General features: G+C 41.1%; 1 protein-coding gene across 5 annotated transcripts in view; it reads right to left on the bottom strand.

Annotated features, from left to right (window-relative positions):
- Gas2 (growth arrest specific 2) overlaps positions 1–13,980 on the bottom strand; it is a 127,818-nt gene that overhangs the window by 21,020 nt on the left and 92,818 nt on the right. Inside the window, exon 10 of one of the 5 annotated variants that reach the window (XM_029479603.2) lies at positions 7,874–7,927. The exons of the other annotated variants lie outside the window; for them this stretch is intronic. Within the exon in view, the coding sequence (XP_029335463.1) occupies positions 7,874–7,927 (54 nt within the window). The remainder of the gene's footprint in view (positions 1–7,873; positions 7,928–13,980) is intronic. 5 annotated transcript variants of the gene reach the window in all.

Raw genomic sequence — 13,980 nt, forward strand, 5'->3', positions numbered from 1 at the left:
ATAAGCAATGCTGCTGAGACTGGGGTCAGGGAGTTGGTAGACAAAGGAGACCCCCTGCAGGAAGAGGAGCTGGCATCCCCAAGGCCCTTCACCTGGAAACAGCACAGTGTTCTTGGTGGACTCACAGCCCACTCAGCTAGGGCTGAGCCAGGGTCTGCAAATCAAATTCTCCATCTTCCCTGCCTTCCCCATCACCTCCTCAGTCAAAGGGGTGAACACAAAGGAAAATGTGCATCAGGGTGTGGGACCGAAAACATTCTGGAGCTAATTTTTCAGAATCTTCTTGTGGGTGAGGAGAAAGAATTTGTACCCACACCATAGAATAAAATTGTTCTCTAAATCTAGGGTGGTTTGCTCTTTATACCGCCAAAGGAAAAAAAAATAGTCAAGTGACAAGCAGATAATCCTTAATGGGACCATTGTCTCCCTAGTTTATATAATGAACAGAGCGAACTGAAACATGCAAACCATCTTGCCCAACAGAGCAGGCTTTGTCCCTGCCTCTAACATCACTTGGTTACGAAAATAAGCATATTTATCCTCTTCAATAGAAGCTGCCTGCTCAGAATTTCTTCTCATTGTTTTCCTAAGGAATATGCACCCATTTAACAGAACAAACAGGCCAAGCAGCAATATTTTCACTGAGCTCCTTGGTCCAGGGAAGAAGCTGAAAACGGCCCATAAATGGGTATAAATGCTCAAGAGGCCACTAGAGGGCAGCATCACTCCTAAAGCCAAGATTTCTAACCAATATGCATGCCTCAGTTGGTGGCATTTTCCAGACATGCTATAACACAAGCTACAAATATTCTAGCTGCAGCCCTCAGATAAGCCAATTTCAATCTTCATTTTTCTTCTTACATCTGAGCTGATCCTTCTCTTCTGTTCTCAAAGCAAGCCCCTCCTCAGCAAGCCCCTACCCAGCAGACCAATAGCCCTCCTCAGGCACAGCCACTGAGGAGGTCTTACTGGGAGCCCATTCTAACTGTTTCTAAGACTCCCTTTGACCTGATCAGAACCTTAGATTACCTTCTGTATTTGCTCCCTCGGATGCATTTCTGTTAGAAGAGAACCCCTCAAAGGCTGGGGCCCTGTCTTGTCCCAGCTCAGTTCTTAAGAACCAGAGTAATTTGTAGATTGCTGGTGAATGGGTAGATGATCAGACCTCTGGAAAAAACTGTCACAGTTCTCAACAGAGATGAGCCACAGACAGACTGAAGAGCTTGATCAGGGTCGTGCATCAAACAATAGAAGAAGCATGTGGCGCAGAAATCTGCTTTACACAATGCACATGCATTTATGTGTGGGTGTGTGTATGTGTGTGGGGGAGGGGGTGTGTGCACCATACACACACCATGGCAAACATGGGAGTTAGAGGAGAACACTTAAGAGTCAGGTCCTTCCTCTATCATCTAAGTGTTAGGGACTGAACTTAGGTCATCAGTCTTGGTGACAAGTACCTTTACCGTAAGTTCAGTCATCTTGCCAGCCCCTGAGCTGGTTATTTCCTATAAACTTAATCATTCTTTCCAACTGTGATGTAATCCACACGTCAGAATGTTACTTCTTTGGCTTGACATCAAGATTCTCCACATTGATCTCCAATCTTTTTTTCTTGTTGTAACTTGTTTTCTCCCAAACAAACATTTAATTCTGACCCTACTGTGTGATATAACTTTGGTGGGATATTAACTTGATGGTGTTGTTTGGTGTTTCCCAGGATAGTCAGGTTAAGGTCCTTGGGAGTCAATACCAATGGCCTTCTAAGAGGGACAGAGACAAAGTGACATGCATGTGAACTTCCTGATTTCAGGTGACACTCTGTACTACCAAAGGTGACCCCTCCCCCCTTGAGCCTCCAGAATTATGAGCATAAGCAAATGAGGCTGTTGTCATTATAACCAACCTCCTCTGTGACAGTGCATCATCAACAGACAACGGACCAAGCCCTAGCACCATATCTGAATTCTCTCTAGAGTATCACCAAACTGGCCCACCATCATTCAAACTTCTGCTCTGCTCCCCCAGCCTTTGGTGTTGTTTGAGTTTGTCCTATTTCTAGGACACACATGCTTCGATACCCTCTAAAAGTTCTCTCCTGAAAACCCAAGATACCTATGGGATTTTGAACCTTTTTTGTGGAAGGGTTTCTGATGAATGGTCTATACTTTGGTCTTAGTCATCTAAATACATTAATATCTATAATGTGTCAAGACTATTGTAAGTACTCCGTAAATTTTGTCAAGAGAAGTAATGAGTATAGTTCAACTCAGCCAGGCACCTTTACTTTCTGGATTATTTTCTCTCTGTTCACCCTGGGTTTACTCCAGATGGATCTAAGTGATCTAAAGTCAAGGAACTTACCCAGCTCCTTACACAATGGAGATCTCTACTGCCTGCATACTTTAACCACATGATGGAAACACTGGACATTGTTGTTAAGTGCAAACCCTAAGCTTTGCTTGTGGGGACAACAACTGTCCCCACAACAGATCTAACCGTACATATCTCCTCAGGGACATTTATGCATTTTAGGAGTACATCCTTCCTTTTCATTAGCTAGTGTGTTATACATGCCCAAGCCAGCCTGGACTGATGCACTGTAAAATGGAGCCACTACTCTGACCTCTGCTAGAATCTATAATGACATAATAATCACGATGTATCAACTAGGAGAACAACAAATGAGGCAACCAGGAAGAAAACCAGATCAATTTCTGTCCACGGGTCCAGCATGATGTCAGAGTAGAGAGAAGAGACATTGCGGTGAAGGTCACATGTTCTCAGTGCTGAGTGAAAGCCCCTCATTTGGTAAGCACTGTGTATTACAAGGTAAACCTGGATAGTGATGACAGGCTGAAAAGAGGGAGATTTTACAACATCATCTTTACTTATAGAACAACATTTCCAGGGGTCATAGTTCCTACCTTCTCCTAATTCTGTAGTCTCTAACCTTCCTACCTTTACCTACATTTTAAAGGAAAAGTAAATGGGCAATGATGACACAAGTTCTTTCCTCATGTAGCCAAATCGCTGATCTCCAACCAGTGATCCCCAGTCCTCTAAGCCACCTATCAGAGAGACTCAAAGACCTCCAGATCACCCAATTAGAGCATTTCATATACCTCCAAACCAACCAATCAGAGCACCCTCAGACCACCAAACCACCTAATTAGTGGTCCAAAGACTTCCAAACCAACCAGTCAGAATACCCTCAGACCTCCAAGCCACCTCCAAACCACTCAATCAAAGTGGCACAAAGACACCCAAACTACCCAATCAGACAGAGATAAAGACAGTCAAACCATCCAATTAGAGAAGCCAACATACCTCCAAATTACCCAATCAGAGTGGATATGGTTGATTCTGCTATTCCTCTGTCATTTTTTTTTCTTTCTAGCATTTAAGATGGCATTGCAGTGATCTATATCAGCACATAGAAAACTATGTATAGCCAGAGAACCAAACTAGTCCACCATGCTGTACATAAAGTATTATTATAACACAGTCATGTTAACTGATTACCTATTATAGTTAAAGCAAGAGAATGGAGTAGTTGTGACAGAAACTATGTGCTTTAAGTTGTAAATCGTTATATCTAAACTCTTACACTTGGCCATCCATCTGGGTGTTGTGTCTTTCTCCCACTCCTGGGACACGAAGACACACCTTGTTCACTACCCTGTTTATGACACCTATGCCAGATACTTGGTAGGTGGAGAATATCCACAGGTTATGAAGAACTTGCAGACTTCATAAGAGAAAAATGTATTAACTTGTACGCAAAGCTCTCAACTCAGCCACACATCTGGAACCACTGCTTCTGGGCATGTGTGTAATGAACTCATGCTGAGAAATTTGTAAATGTCTGGAGAATACTCCAGAGAGGATTTTTGGCACAAGGTACAGTTTTAATATAAATGCCACAGGCTCACTGTGGGGCTTAGAGGGGGCAGAGCAGCACATTTTTATAGCCCTATTATGCTAAGCAAAAAGCATGCTAAATCACCAGGCAAACTGGGACTGTGGGATCTGGGCAACATCTGGAGAATTAGAACTTGGAGTAAGAAATGTCTGAAAACTTGTTGATAAGGAACACCACTCTGTGCTTCTTGTTAACTTAGTTGACCTTATTTGATACTACCCAGAGATTTAAAAAAAAAAAAAAAGTAACTACCGTCAAAAGGCATAAAGATACCATTCTCTGGAATTCTTTCTTTAGTTTCTGTGAGTAGTCAGCAACCCTATTTTGTATAAAATTCTCACCAAAGCAACTCCTTATTTACAAGTAGAAATCACAATGTACTGGAACCAGCCAGTTACAGCAACTGAGCAGATGGATGCAGGAGTGGCCAATGCCAGGATGCTATATTTCAGCTATTGTTGAAGGCACAAAGATGGCCTCAGTGGTTCACTTTAGATAACTTCCCTGGCCTCCATGTTCCCATATTAAGGAATTTCCATATTTAAGAGGAAGGCTGAATTTATGGGCTCTGATGCCTATTATATTTTGTGTATGTATACATGGGCAGGGGCATGAAAAGATAAGAGGACAAGCAGTTTGTTCCTTTGTTCCACTTGGTCTGGGAGGTTGAACTCAGGTTTCCAGCTAAAACTCAGGTCATTATTCTTGGCAGCAAGCATGTATACCTGCTGAGCCATCTTGCTGGCCCCTATAAATGGAACTTTGAACAGTAGAAGGACTTTGGTAAGTGGCCACAGGTTAAATGCACACATTACCCAGCCCAATATGGTTGGCTAACATTTCTCCTACCTTCACACTTATGGTTTCTTCTCTGCAATGTAACCAGACTGATGGACAATGTCATCTATTCATGATTTTTTTTTTTTGATTCTATAAGTTTCTCTAAAATCTCCGTATGATTTCAAGAGAAAGTCAATGTTCTTTTGGCAGAGCAAACTCTTTGTGACCCCTATCCCCCGGCCCCATGTGTGTCTACCTGGCTCTTATCACGCTTCCACACTGGCCTCTCACCACCCTTCCTCCTCTGTGCTCTGTGCTCATGACTGCCCTTCGACAGTCTTGATAGTGTCTGATTTTATCTTTATTTTCCTTATTCCATCTTCTCTGGTCCTGATGGTGTTTCTCTACATGACCTTTCCAACTCTTATGGGGATGTTTTTTTCTGTCCTCTGATAGCCATCTGCCTTTTTCTTGAGCATCTTTCTAGGCGTTATCTTTTTTCTAATGGCCTTTCTTGATTCTTGATAAAAGCTCTTCTGGGACACCCACCAGAAATCTAACCTCAAGAAATGCATCACATAAAAGATTAATGAAGACACAGCTCAAGTTTAACTTTGGGATGTGATGCTGATGTCTCCCCCAAGGAAACATTGGCTCCTAAAGTCAATGTGCCAAATACCATCATAAGCACTGCCCCAGGTACTGCAAATGTGGGTCTCTAAGATAAATATTAAGATATTCTCCTATGAAATCATTCTCTTATAATACTTCTTGTATTAAATATCTTATAATAAAATAAAAATATATATTGTTATGTAAGTCATTCATTTAAAAAAAGTCAGAACAATGTAAAGATAAACCACAGCAGTGACTACTTAGCAATCAGAGAAAGCAGCAGAGATCTGAAGTATCACATGAAGCACAGAAAACAGACCATTAATGTGCTTGACAAAACATGTCTGGGCAGAAAACCTCAGAGACCAGGCCAACTCACACTATATCAGCTCAATGGGTGGTTGCTCCTCGAGCCCTATACAGATGTGCTAAGTTCAGGGTGTCCAAACAGAAGGGATAAATGCTGAGCCAGGGCACAGGATATAAGCAGCACATGGGTGGCGTGAGTTCAATCTGTGGCAAATAGCCTAACATGAAGCACAGAAAACAGGAAAGTGGCCAGAGATATAAGGGAGGCACAGCAACTCTTACACAGAAGCCAAAAAAGCTTAAGCATTAAGCAACTCCAGAACATGGTGCAGGTGCCCACACAGGACAAGCTGTGATCTTCAGCTTCCAGGAAGAGGGAGAGTCAGGTGACTGGTTCTGTGCAGACTTCTGCACAATTAATTTTATCCCTGAACTCAAAGGTATGGTACACCTTCTTATTCATGTTTACTGCGGACTGTATAGTAAGGTCATGACATCATTCTCTGTAGCTTCACATTTAAACTAGAGGGAGAGCTGACCCAAAAAGGACCTCATTGAGTGAAGACCTTGGAGTGTTATAGGCCTACAAGAGAGCCAACTTCTGAATCTCAACCCCCACATACTTTGGGCATTGCCTAGTCTCTAGAAAAGAAGGGGAAACAGACCTGCTTGCGATTTTGGCAACTTCCATGAAAATCGCACCAGGCTCTTCATTCTGTATCTGTGTTTAGACAGAACAATACACAAGGAATCCAGATGGGAACACACTCCTGAAAATCGTCAGGGGAATCCTGTTCCATCATCTTCTCCAGGAGAAATGCAGGCAGAGGAGCAAGAACAAAGCAGACCCTGCACACTGCATTGGGCCCCCCAAGAGGATCCAAGCTCTCCATAAAGAGCCAACATGCCACCTATATTATAAACTTTCCATGCACAAACCTGTTTCTAAGATCACATTCCTTGAAAGGTTTTCTTTAAAAGGACTCCCTAAAATAGGAAATATCCTAAGGTTTCCATATCACATTCTCATTTCTTCAGTTCAATATGCATACTATTTCAAAAGATATACATACTCACACATACGCTTACACACACATGCACACATATATACACATACTTTACATGTGTGCACACAACTACATGTAAATGGATATAGACAGCTACGCACATACCCATGCTTGTGCACAGACAGTAACAAATGCATGCACACATATGCACAGGTACTCCCATTAGAACATATGCACACATACGCACACATATACCCAGGCATGAGTACATGTACCCACACATGTGCACCTACATGTGCAATATCTACACATGGTCATCCCCACACACAACCATATATAGGCACACATATGCACTCACACACATACACACATATGCACAGGCACATACACATGCATACACACACACATATAGTAACCAAACAGGAATATGTGCTGGATGAAATGATGCATTTAACTGTTCTCTCTAAATATGTATTCTCATATAGTAGTTCTGAGATACACTAAATATCTGCTACAAAAAGAAATTAAAAATGTTTCTCTAAAATATGTATTTCTGTGTAAGAAACAAAGGTCTTTCACCTTTATTGCTCTTTTTAGATCATATCCTTTTCTTTAAAATATACATAAAGTGAATCAGTTCTTTTCTGCACACTCAGGACCTCAAACTAGAATGTGTCTCTTCCCTAACCCTGTAAACAACATGCTAGTCAGGCCAGGGCACATGTGAGCTGGGGGACCGTGCATTAAAACTAGGAATGGTGCTGGAACAGAAACATGGCAAGTGCCACAGGATCATACGTGTGCTCAACTACAAAAGGCCATTTGTATAAAAGACTCCAGTGGAAGCAACCCCAAACAAACGGTAATTCTTATTTCACAAATCTGTTATTTAAATGTTTAACAGGAAAAACTATGACAATATAGCATACAGAAGCAAGCGCCAAGCTAATCCTTCCAAGTGATTTCAATAGTAAGGTCTATAAGGAAAAGTATCTGAGTGTGGAGGTCTTATTAAGAAGACAAAAACATAGCCATTGTACTGCTTTCCACATACCCACAGTATATCTTTAACATTTTTAACAAATATAGAGAATCAAGGGGAAATAATGTTCTATGTTTTTTGAAATGATACATGACTCTCAACCCTGAATGCCCAACTCCCCTAGTTTGATTGGCGGTCAAAGCTCTACAGTGAATGCAAAGGGAAGAGGTGCGCTCTAATCATCTAGGCAATTACCTTCAGTGTCTGCTTTGCTTTGGCTGTTGAGACATAGGCACAACTATGAAGACCCTACTGAAACAAGAAGATACAAGGTTCATAAAACACTCGCTGTCTCCTCTGCAGATGGTGAACGAATGGACAGCACCTAAAAGTACAAACTACTCCTTTGTGACAAGAGAAAAGAAAGCTTTTGGTTAGGTACAGTAAGAAGACTATCTGTTTAAATCCTGCAGTAGAGAGATGTTTTTATCACACTGGGATCCATAGTGGTTGAGAAGAAAGAGGCACACACCCTCTGGGAATTACACAGTGTTGATTCGTGCTGTTTTGAATGGCAAATGTTAGGATGATCCCTTTTCTGGAGTCCTGCTATCTCCTGTTCAAAAACAAAGGAAGCAAATGAGGGGAGAATGTTCCTGAGGGATGCCAGATGTAGGTCTCGGTTCTGTGTGGGATACACATATTCTCAGAGGATTCCTAAAGGAAAAAGTCCTGGAAAGATGTTAAGTGAAGGACCCTGCCATCTTGGTCTGACTTCCATGCCCCACAAGATCAGCCTCTAGTTCTTAGACAAGGCTCCACACTTGGAAGCTGTGTGTAGCAGTCTTACCTTACGATCATACCATTCTGTTGTAATCAAAACATATTTTAGAACAGTTCAAGATCGTAAGGGCTACAGGGAGACATCTGTTCTATCTGAAGGGCAATTCAGGAAAGAGTTCAATGGGAGTGGGAGTTGCAGTTTGCAGCCCAGACTTTCTGCATAAGCACAGTGTGGGTGGACAGCTGAGTCATCTCTGGGAAATGAGAGTTTCTCTTTCTATGACTCTGTATGAGTGTGGCTGTAATTCTATTGGTCGGTTATCTGTCAAGGTCATCTTTCTTTTTATCCTTAGAGTTTCCATCTTCAGTTTTCCCGAAGTGGAAATAGGTGCCTATATTACTCAGCAGATCCACCAGTGTTAGGCACCACCCTCTGAAGAGCTTACTCATATCTTTGGGGCTAAGATATCCTTAAAATTCAGGCTCCTCTGGAGTGTTAACTGAAGAATTATTCTGCTTTTATTGTTCTAAGACTCTGAGAAAATATACACAAGAAAATATATGATTCCTGCATGTGAGTAAACATATGTAAGTGGAGCTTTGTGACAGGAGCATGGTTGTCTGCAGTACCTCCCTCTGCAAAGCTAAGTCCAGCTTACCCTGAGAGATCTCAGGATAGGAGCAGTGCCATTCATCCTTTGTTCTCTTGGGTGGGGATGCAATGTGTCACTAATAAAACATATGCCCAAAGAAAGTCTACATTTCCCATAGTAATCCAAAACTTCAAAGTACTAAAAATACTAAAAAGGATTCCTTGGCTGGGTAGCAGCCATGACAGACACAGTGTAGATAGAGATAAGTTAGTGCACTGTTCTATACAGGCTTTATTGCTGTGTAGATGGAGGTAAGTTAGTGCACTGTTCTATACAGGCTTTATTGCTGTGTAGATGGAGGTAAGTTAGTGCACTGTTCTATACAGGCTTTATTGCTGTGTAGATGGAGGTAAGTTAGTGCACTGTTCTATACAGGCTTTATTGCTGTGTAGATGGAGGTAAGTTAGTGCACTGTTCTATACAGGCTTTATTGCTGTGTAGATGGAGGTAAGTTAGTGCACTGTTCTATACAGGCTTTATTGCTGTGTAGATGGAGGTAAGTTAGTGCACTGTTCTATACAGGCTTTATTGCTGTGGTCTGGGACTCTCCAGACTTTCTGCCCACTCAAAGCTTTCAAAACAAATTTAAAACCTGCTCTGCCCTTTTTCTACTTTTTAGTGAAGCCTAAGGAAGACTTAATTGTCTCTGCCCTTCATAGTCCATGAGAGTGCATTTTAGGGGAAAAATATGGCTAATGCCAACAGTCAAAGTGAGAGACAAACAATGTTAACCAAAATGGCTGCTGGGAAATACAAGGAAACGTTCAATGAGTTGGTTTAAAAAAAAATCTGAAGAACTTTTTGTGTGGCTGTGTCTCAAAAATAAGTTTACCTTAAATTCATGGTTCATTTAATGATGTTTATATCACAAACTTTCCTGTGGAAATTCTAGGCTAGAAAATAGCATTTCTGTGGAATTGACAAGGGCTTAGTCAGTGTGCAGCTGCAGGATCATGAGCCTATGGGAGAAGCTAACTTACAGCAGAGCGTATCACCAAGGGAGCTATGTTCAGGATGGACTCTTTAATGTAGGGGTTGCCATTTAGGGTTTTCTGAGGTGAAAGGGTGAATATTATTTGCAATTTTTGTTCAACTTTGTAATTTCAGAAATTTTATTTTAAGAGGTTGCTGATTTATCCCATGGGAAACTGAAGGTGAACTGAGATTCTCAGTCTCACTGGGTTCCAACTCTCCCAGGAGATAAACCTGGATGCACATCTGTGAGGGCACATCCAGAGTTTCACTGAGAAGAGAAGCCCACCTGAATATGTGCAACAGTGTCCAACTGTGTGAGAAACCACACTGAAGGACTGAATTTTGGACAAAGGAGATACCGGCCTGGCCTCCAGCATTCATGTCTTTGTTCATCCTGTCTAAAGCTCCAGCTACCACACCTCCTTCACTGTGGTGGACTGTGCCCTTAAGCTGCAGGCAAAGCAAACCATTCCTTCCTTAAGTTGCTTTATCCAGTATTCTGTCCCAATGAGAAAAAAAGTACACTGATATCCACTCAAATTTGTATGCCTTGTCCTTCCCAAAGTCTACAGTTCTCAACCTGTGGCTCACTATCCCTTTAGGGGTTGACTGACCTTTTCACAGGGGTCACCTAAGACCAGCTGAAAACCAGATATTTACACTATGCTTCATAACAACGGCAAAATTAGTTATGAAGTAGCACCAAAAAAGTAATGCTCTGGTTGGAGGTGGCCATGACACGAGGAGCTGTATTAAAGGGCCCCTGCTTTTGGAAGGTTGAGAACCACTGAAGAGTCCGTTGATTATTCTTGCCTCTAACACAGGAGCAGGAGACTACTTTGCAATGTAATGTGCAAGCAAATTTTAAGTGGTTTACTACCATGTACTAGTTACTGGCAAAGCTTGAAGTATTAATTAGTACAATTAGTGCTAAGGACGTTAGTCTGTGCCGCTCCAGCTGTACAGCAGGGCTAGTGGTTTAAAGGAAAACAGCAACTGGATTCAGCACAAGATAATACAGTGTCACTGAGAAGCTGAAAGTAAAACTGTCAAGCATTAGAAGGAAATGTGAGACAAGAACTGACATGAGCAAGCCCTATAGACAATTGACTTTTTATCTGTAAAGTCAGCAGCACTAAATGAGCATACGGATACTTATTACTGGTAATACTGTGGCACTGTCCCACACCGCCTGTTAGTGTGTACTAAATACAAAGCTCCAAGATGGCTCAGAGTGAATGCATTTCTTCATGGATCTGTCTGTGTTCTGTCTACGCAGCTGGGACCCACAGGAGGACTATATGGGATTCATTTAAAAAAAAAAAAAAGGATATTACCGCTTCTCTCTCCCACCTCGAGGTAGGCAGATCTCATCAATAATTGAAGAAGGCAGAGCACTGTGTCATTTGCTTCAGTCCTCTCCTTTCTCCACAGTTCACATTTAGACCAGCATAACTGACTTAAAACAAAAGCTGTTCTTGTTGGGAAGACTGCAAGTAGAAGACAAATACCAACATGCGATTTCACCTTAAAATGTAATGCTCTTAAGGTCAATGTCCAAAAATTTTAAAGTATTTTCATCTTAAGGAAAACTTCAAAAGGAAAATTTATTACATAGATTTAAAACATGAATTTCAGATACTAATTTTCTGTAATATGATTTAAACTGAATTTACTGCTTACTGGCTAGGCTACCTCAGCAAGGTCACTCTTAGTTGCCAGGGCAATGTATAAACTAATGAGCACACTGGCTTTTCTCAGGAGTGGTAATAGTACAAAATGGGATCATTTTTAAACCAATATCTTTGGTAAGTCCTGTCAAAATAACTTCTGCCACCATGGAAGGGTACTGAAACTACTCAAGGAAGGTATATAAGTCCTACCACTAAGTAAGATAGCCACTGCCCCTGTAGAGCAATGCCACACCAGGGAGGGATGCTACCATGGAGGGATGCCACACCCTGGAGGAGGGATGCTACAAGTTCTGCAATGAGATGCTGAAGTCAAAGTACTACATGTATTTTTAGACATGTTTGGTTCCTTTGTCTAAACTGACACTGCACAGGGACAGATGATACAGAAATATGTTCACAAATGCTCCTTTGTGTTCCCATGGGTCTGAGCATTATAGTCATGTTTTGGGATCTTGCATACATAAATGGAAACAAGGCCTTAAAAAAGCAAGCACAACCTGTTATTGAGTTTTGAAAACATAATCATCACTCTCACAAGTTTTCAAGTTGTATAGAGGGATATAAACCTAGATTACTAGAGACCAGATAAAGGCTGCTCCTGTGATGTTCATGCCAAGGGATATGGAGGCTTTAATTTTTCCTACTTTTTAAAATTTTCCTCAACAGCCTGTTTTTTTATACAACAGCCCGTTTTTCATCACCGGAATGGTCTGCAGTTTGAGTCTGGCTACTTGTTACTCCCAGTAAATCAATATGTGTCAAAACAGCAGCAAGACAGGTAATAGGACTCTCTCATTGGACCGCCAGCTTCAAAGTCCCATAAGACTGTGCCAGGGTCTGTTACTATGGCAACGGTGCTAGTCACCTCTCTGGCTTATCCGGCTGTAGTGAGTAGATTTTCACCACACAGGCGTAATATTCTGAAGAAACTTTAGGGTGAAGAAAAAAATTCAGAGTCAATAACAACATGTGTGATTTTTCTGTTGATCTATGATGATTTAATTCAAAGACAGTTCTCAGAGGATGTCTCCACAAACCCCTCCTCTCCTGACTGCCAGCTAAACTGTCATTGTCTTTTACTCAGGGTTGTCATGTATTCACATTTCTTAAGATGAGAAATGAAGGATGGGGAACCATGAGACCTGAAGTTTTACCAAAATTCAGACATATGTTATGCAAATGTCTCCAAAAATGGATAGACTTTAACGTTTTCTGCTACTATCAATGGAAGACTCAACAAGACGATTGAGGCAAGCAGAAAACTATCTTTGACTTCTATTAAGGCACTGGAGCAGATAATGGTATATCTTAAATTGCACAAAGCTCTAATTCATTTTGGCAATTGAAAGGTACAATGGATTTTGAGTGTGCCATTTGGTGAACATTTTAGTTATAAGAATTGTGACCAATGCAGGCAGGTAATAGGCTGTTTAAAGTGAGCCCTGTTGTTCATACAGCTCAAACACACTTTGTTCTGAGTATTTTAAGGGAAAATGGATTTATTATCATTGACCTTTAAATGTGTCATAAAATTGGACAGATTTTTAAAAAAACATTAATCTAGTTTGAAACAGTCTCACATTTCCTCACCTTCTGATCCTCCTGCCTCCACCTCCCTCCCAGGTACTACAGTTACAGGTATGCACCATCTTCCCCCCACTTTATAAACTACTGGCACTTGACAGCCATGGCACTAGAGGGGGTTGGAATGGAATGTGCTCTTCCAGGAGTCTGGACTTGAATTTTATGGACATAACACTTACTTGAAATAGTCTGCACTCTTTTACCCACAGAAAAGATTGAAAACAATTTCCCAGCTCTATGAAAGACAAAAGACGTAAATTTCTTAGACAAAGTATGTAAAGTACTTGGAAAATTCCTAGCACAAATGGAACTAATTAAATTTCAGTTGTCTTTCCTACAGTTTCTCTATTTATTTCCTTGGATATCATTATCAAATAAAACTAAGCACAGACTTAAAACATATTCTTTATTAGTAAGAGCTTGAAATATATTTGTTTTAACTGGGGTAAACACATTCTAGACAACTTGCTTTTCAATACAATTCTGAGTTTAAAATAATTTAAAATTTGTGTTTCAACACATAGGGTCTTTTCTAGAATGTGTTTCGTTAATTCTCCACCCAAAATGACATTCTAGGAAGGGGTGGGGACCAATTCTACGGCTGAATATACTTGCAGAATGTCACCCGAGACATTCTCCCTAGAAGATTAAAGGATGTATACAGAATGCTCCA

Source organism: Mus caroli, unplaced genomic scaffold (genome assembly GCF_978045245.1).
Source record: "Mus caroli unplaced genomic scaffold, Mus_caroli_1 scaffold_8, whole genome shotgun sequence".
Classification (NCBI taxonomy): domain Eukaryota; kingdom Metazoa; phylum Chordata; class Mammalia; order Rodentia; family Muridae; genus Mus; species Mus caroli.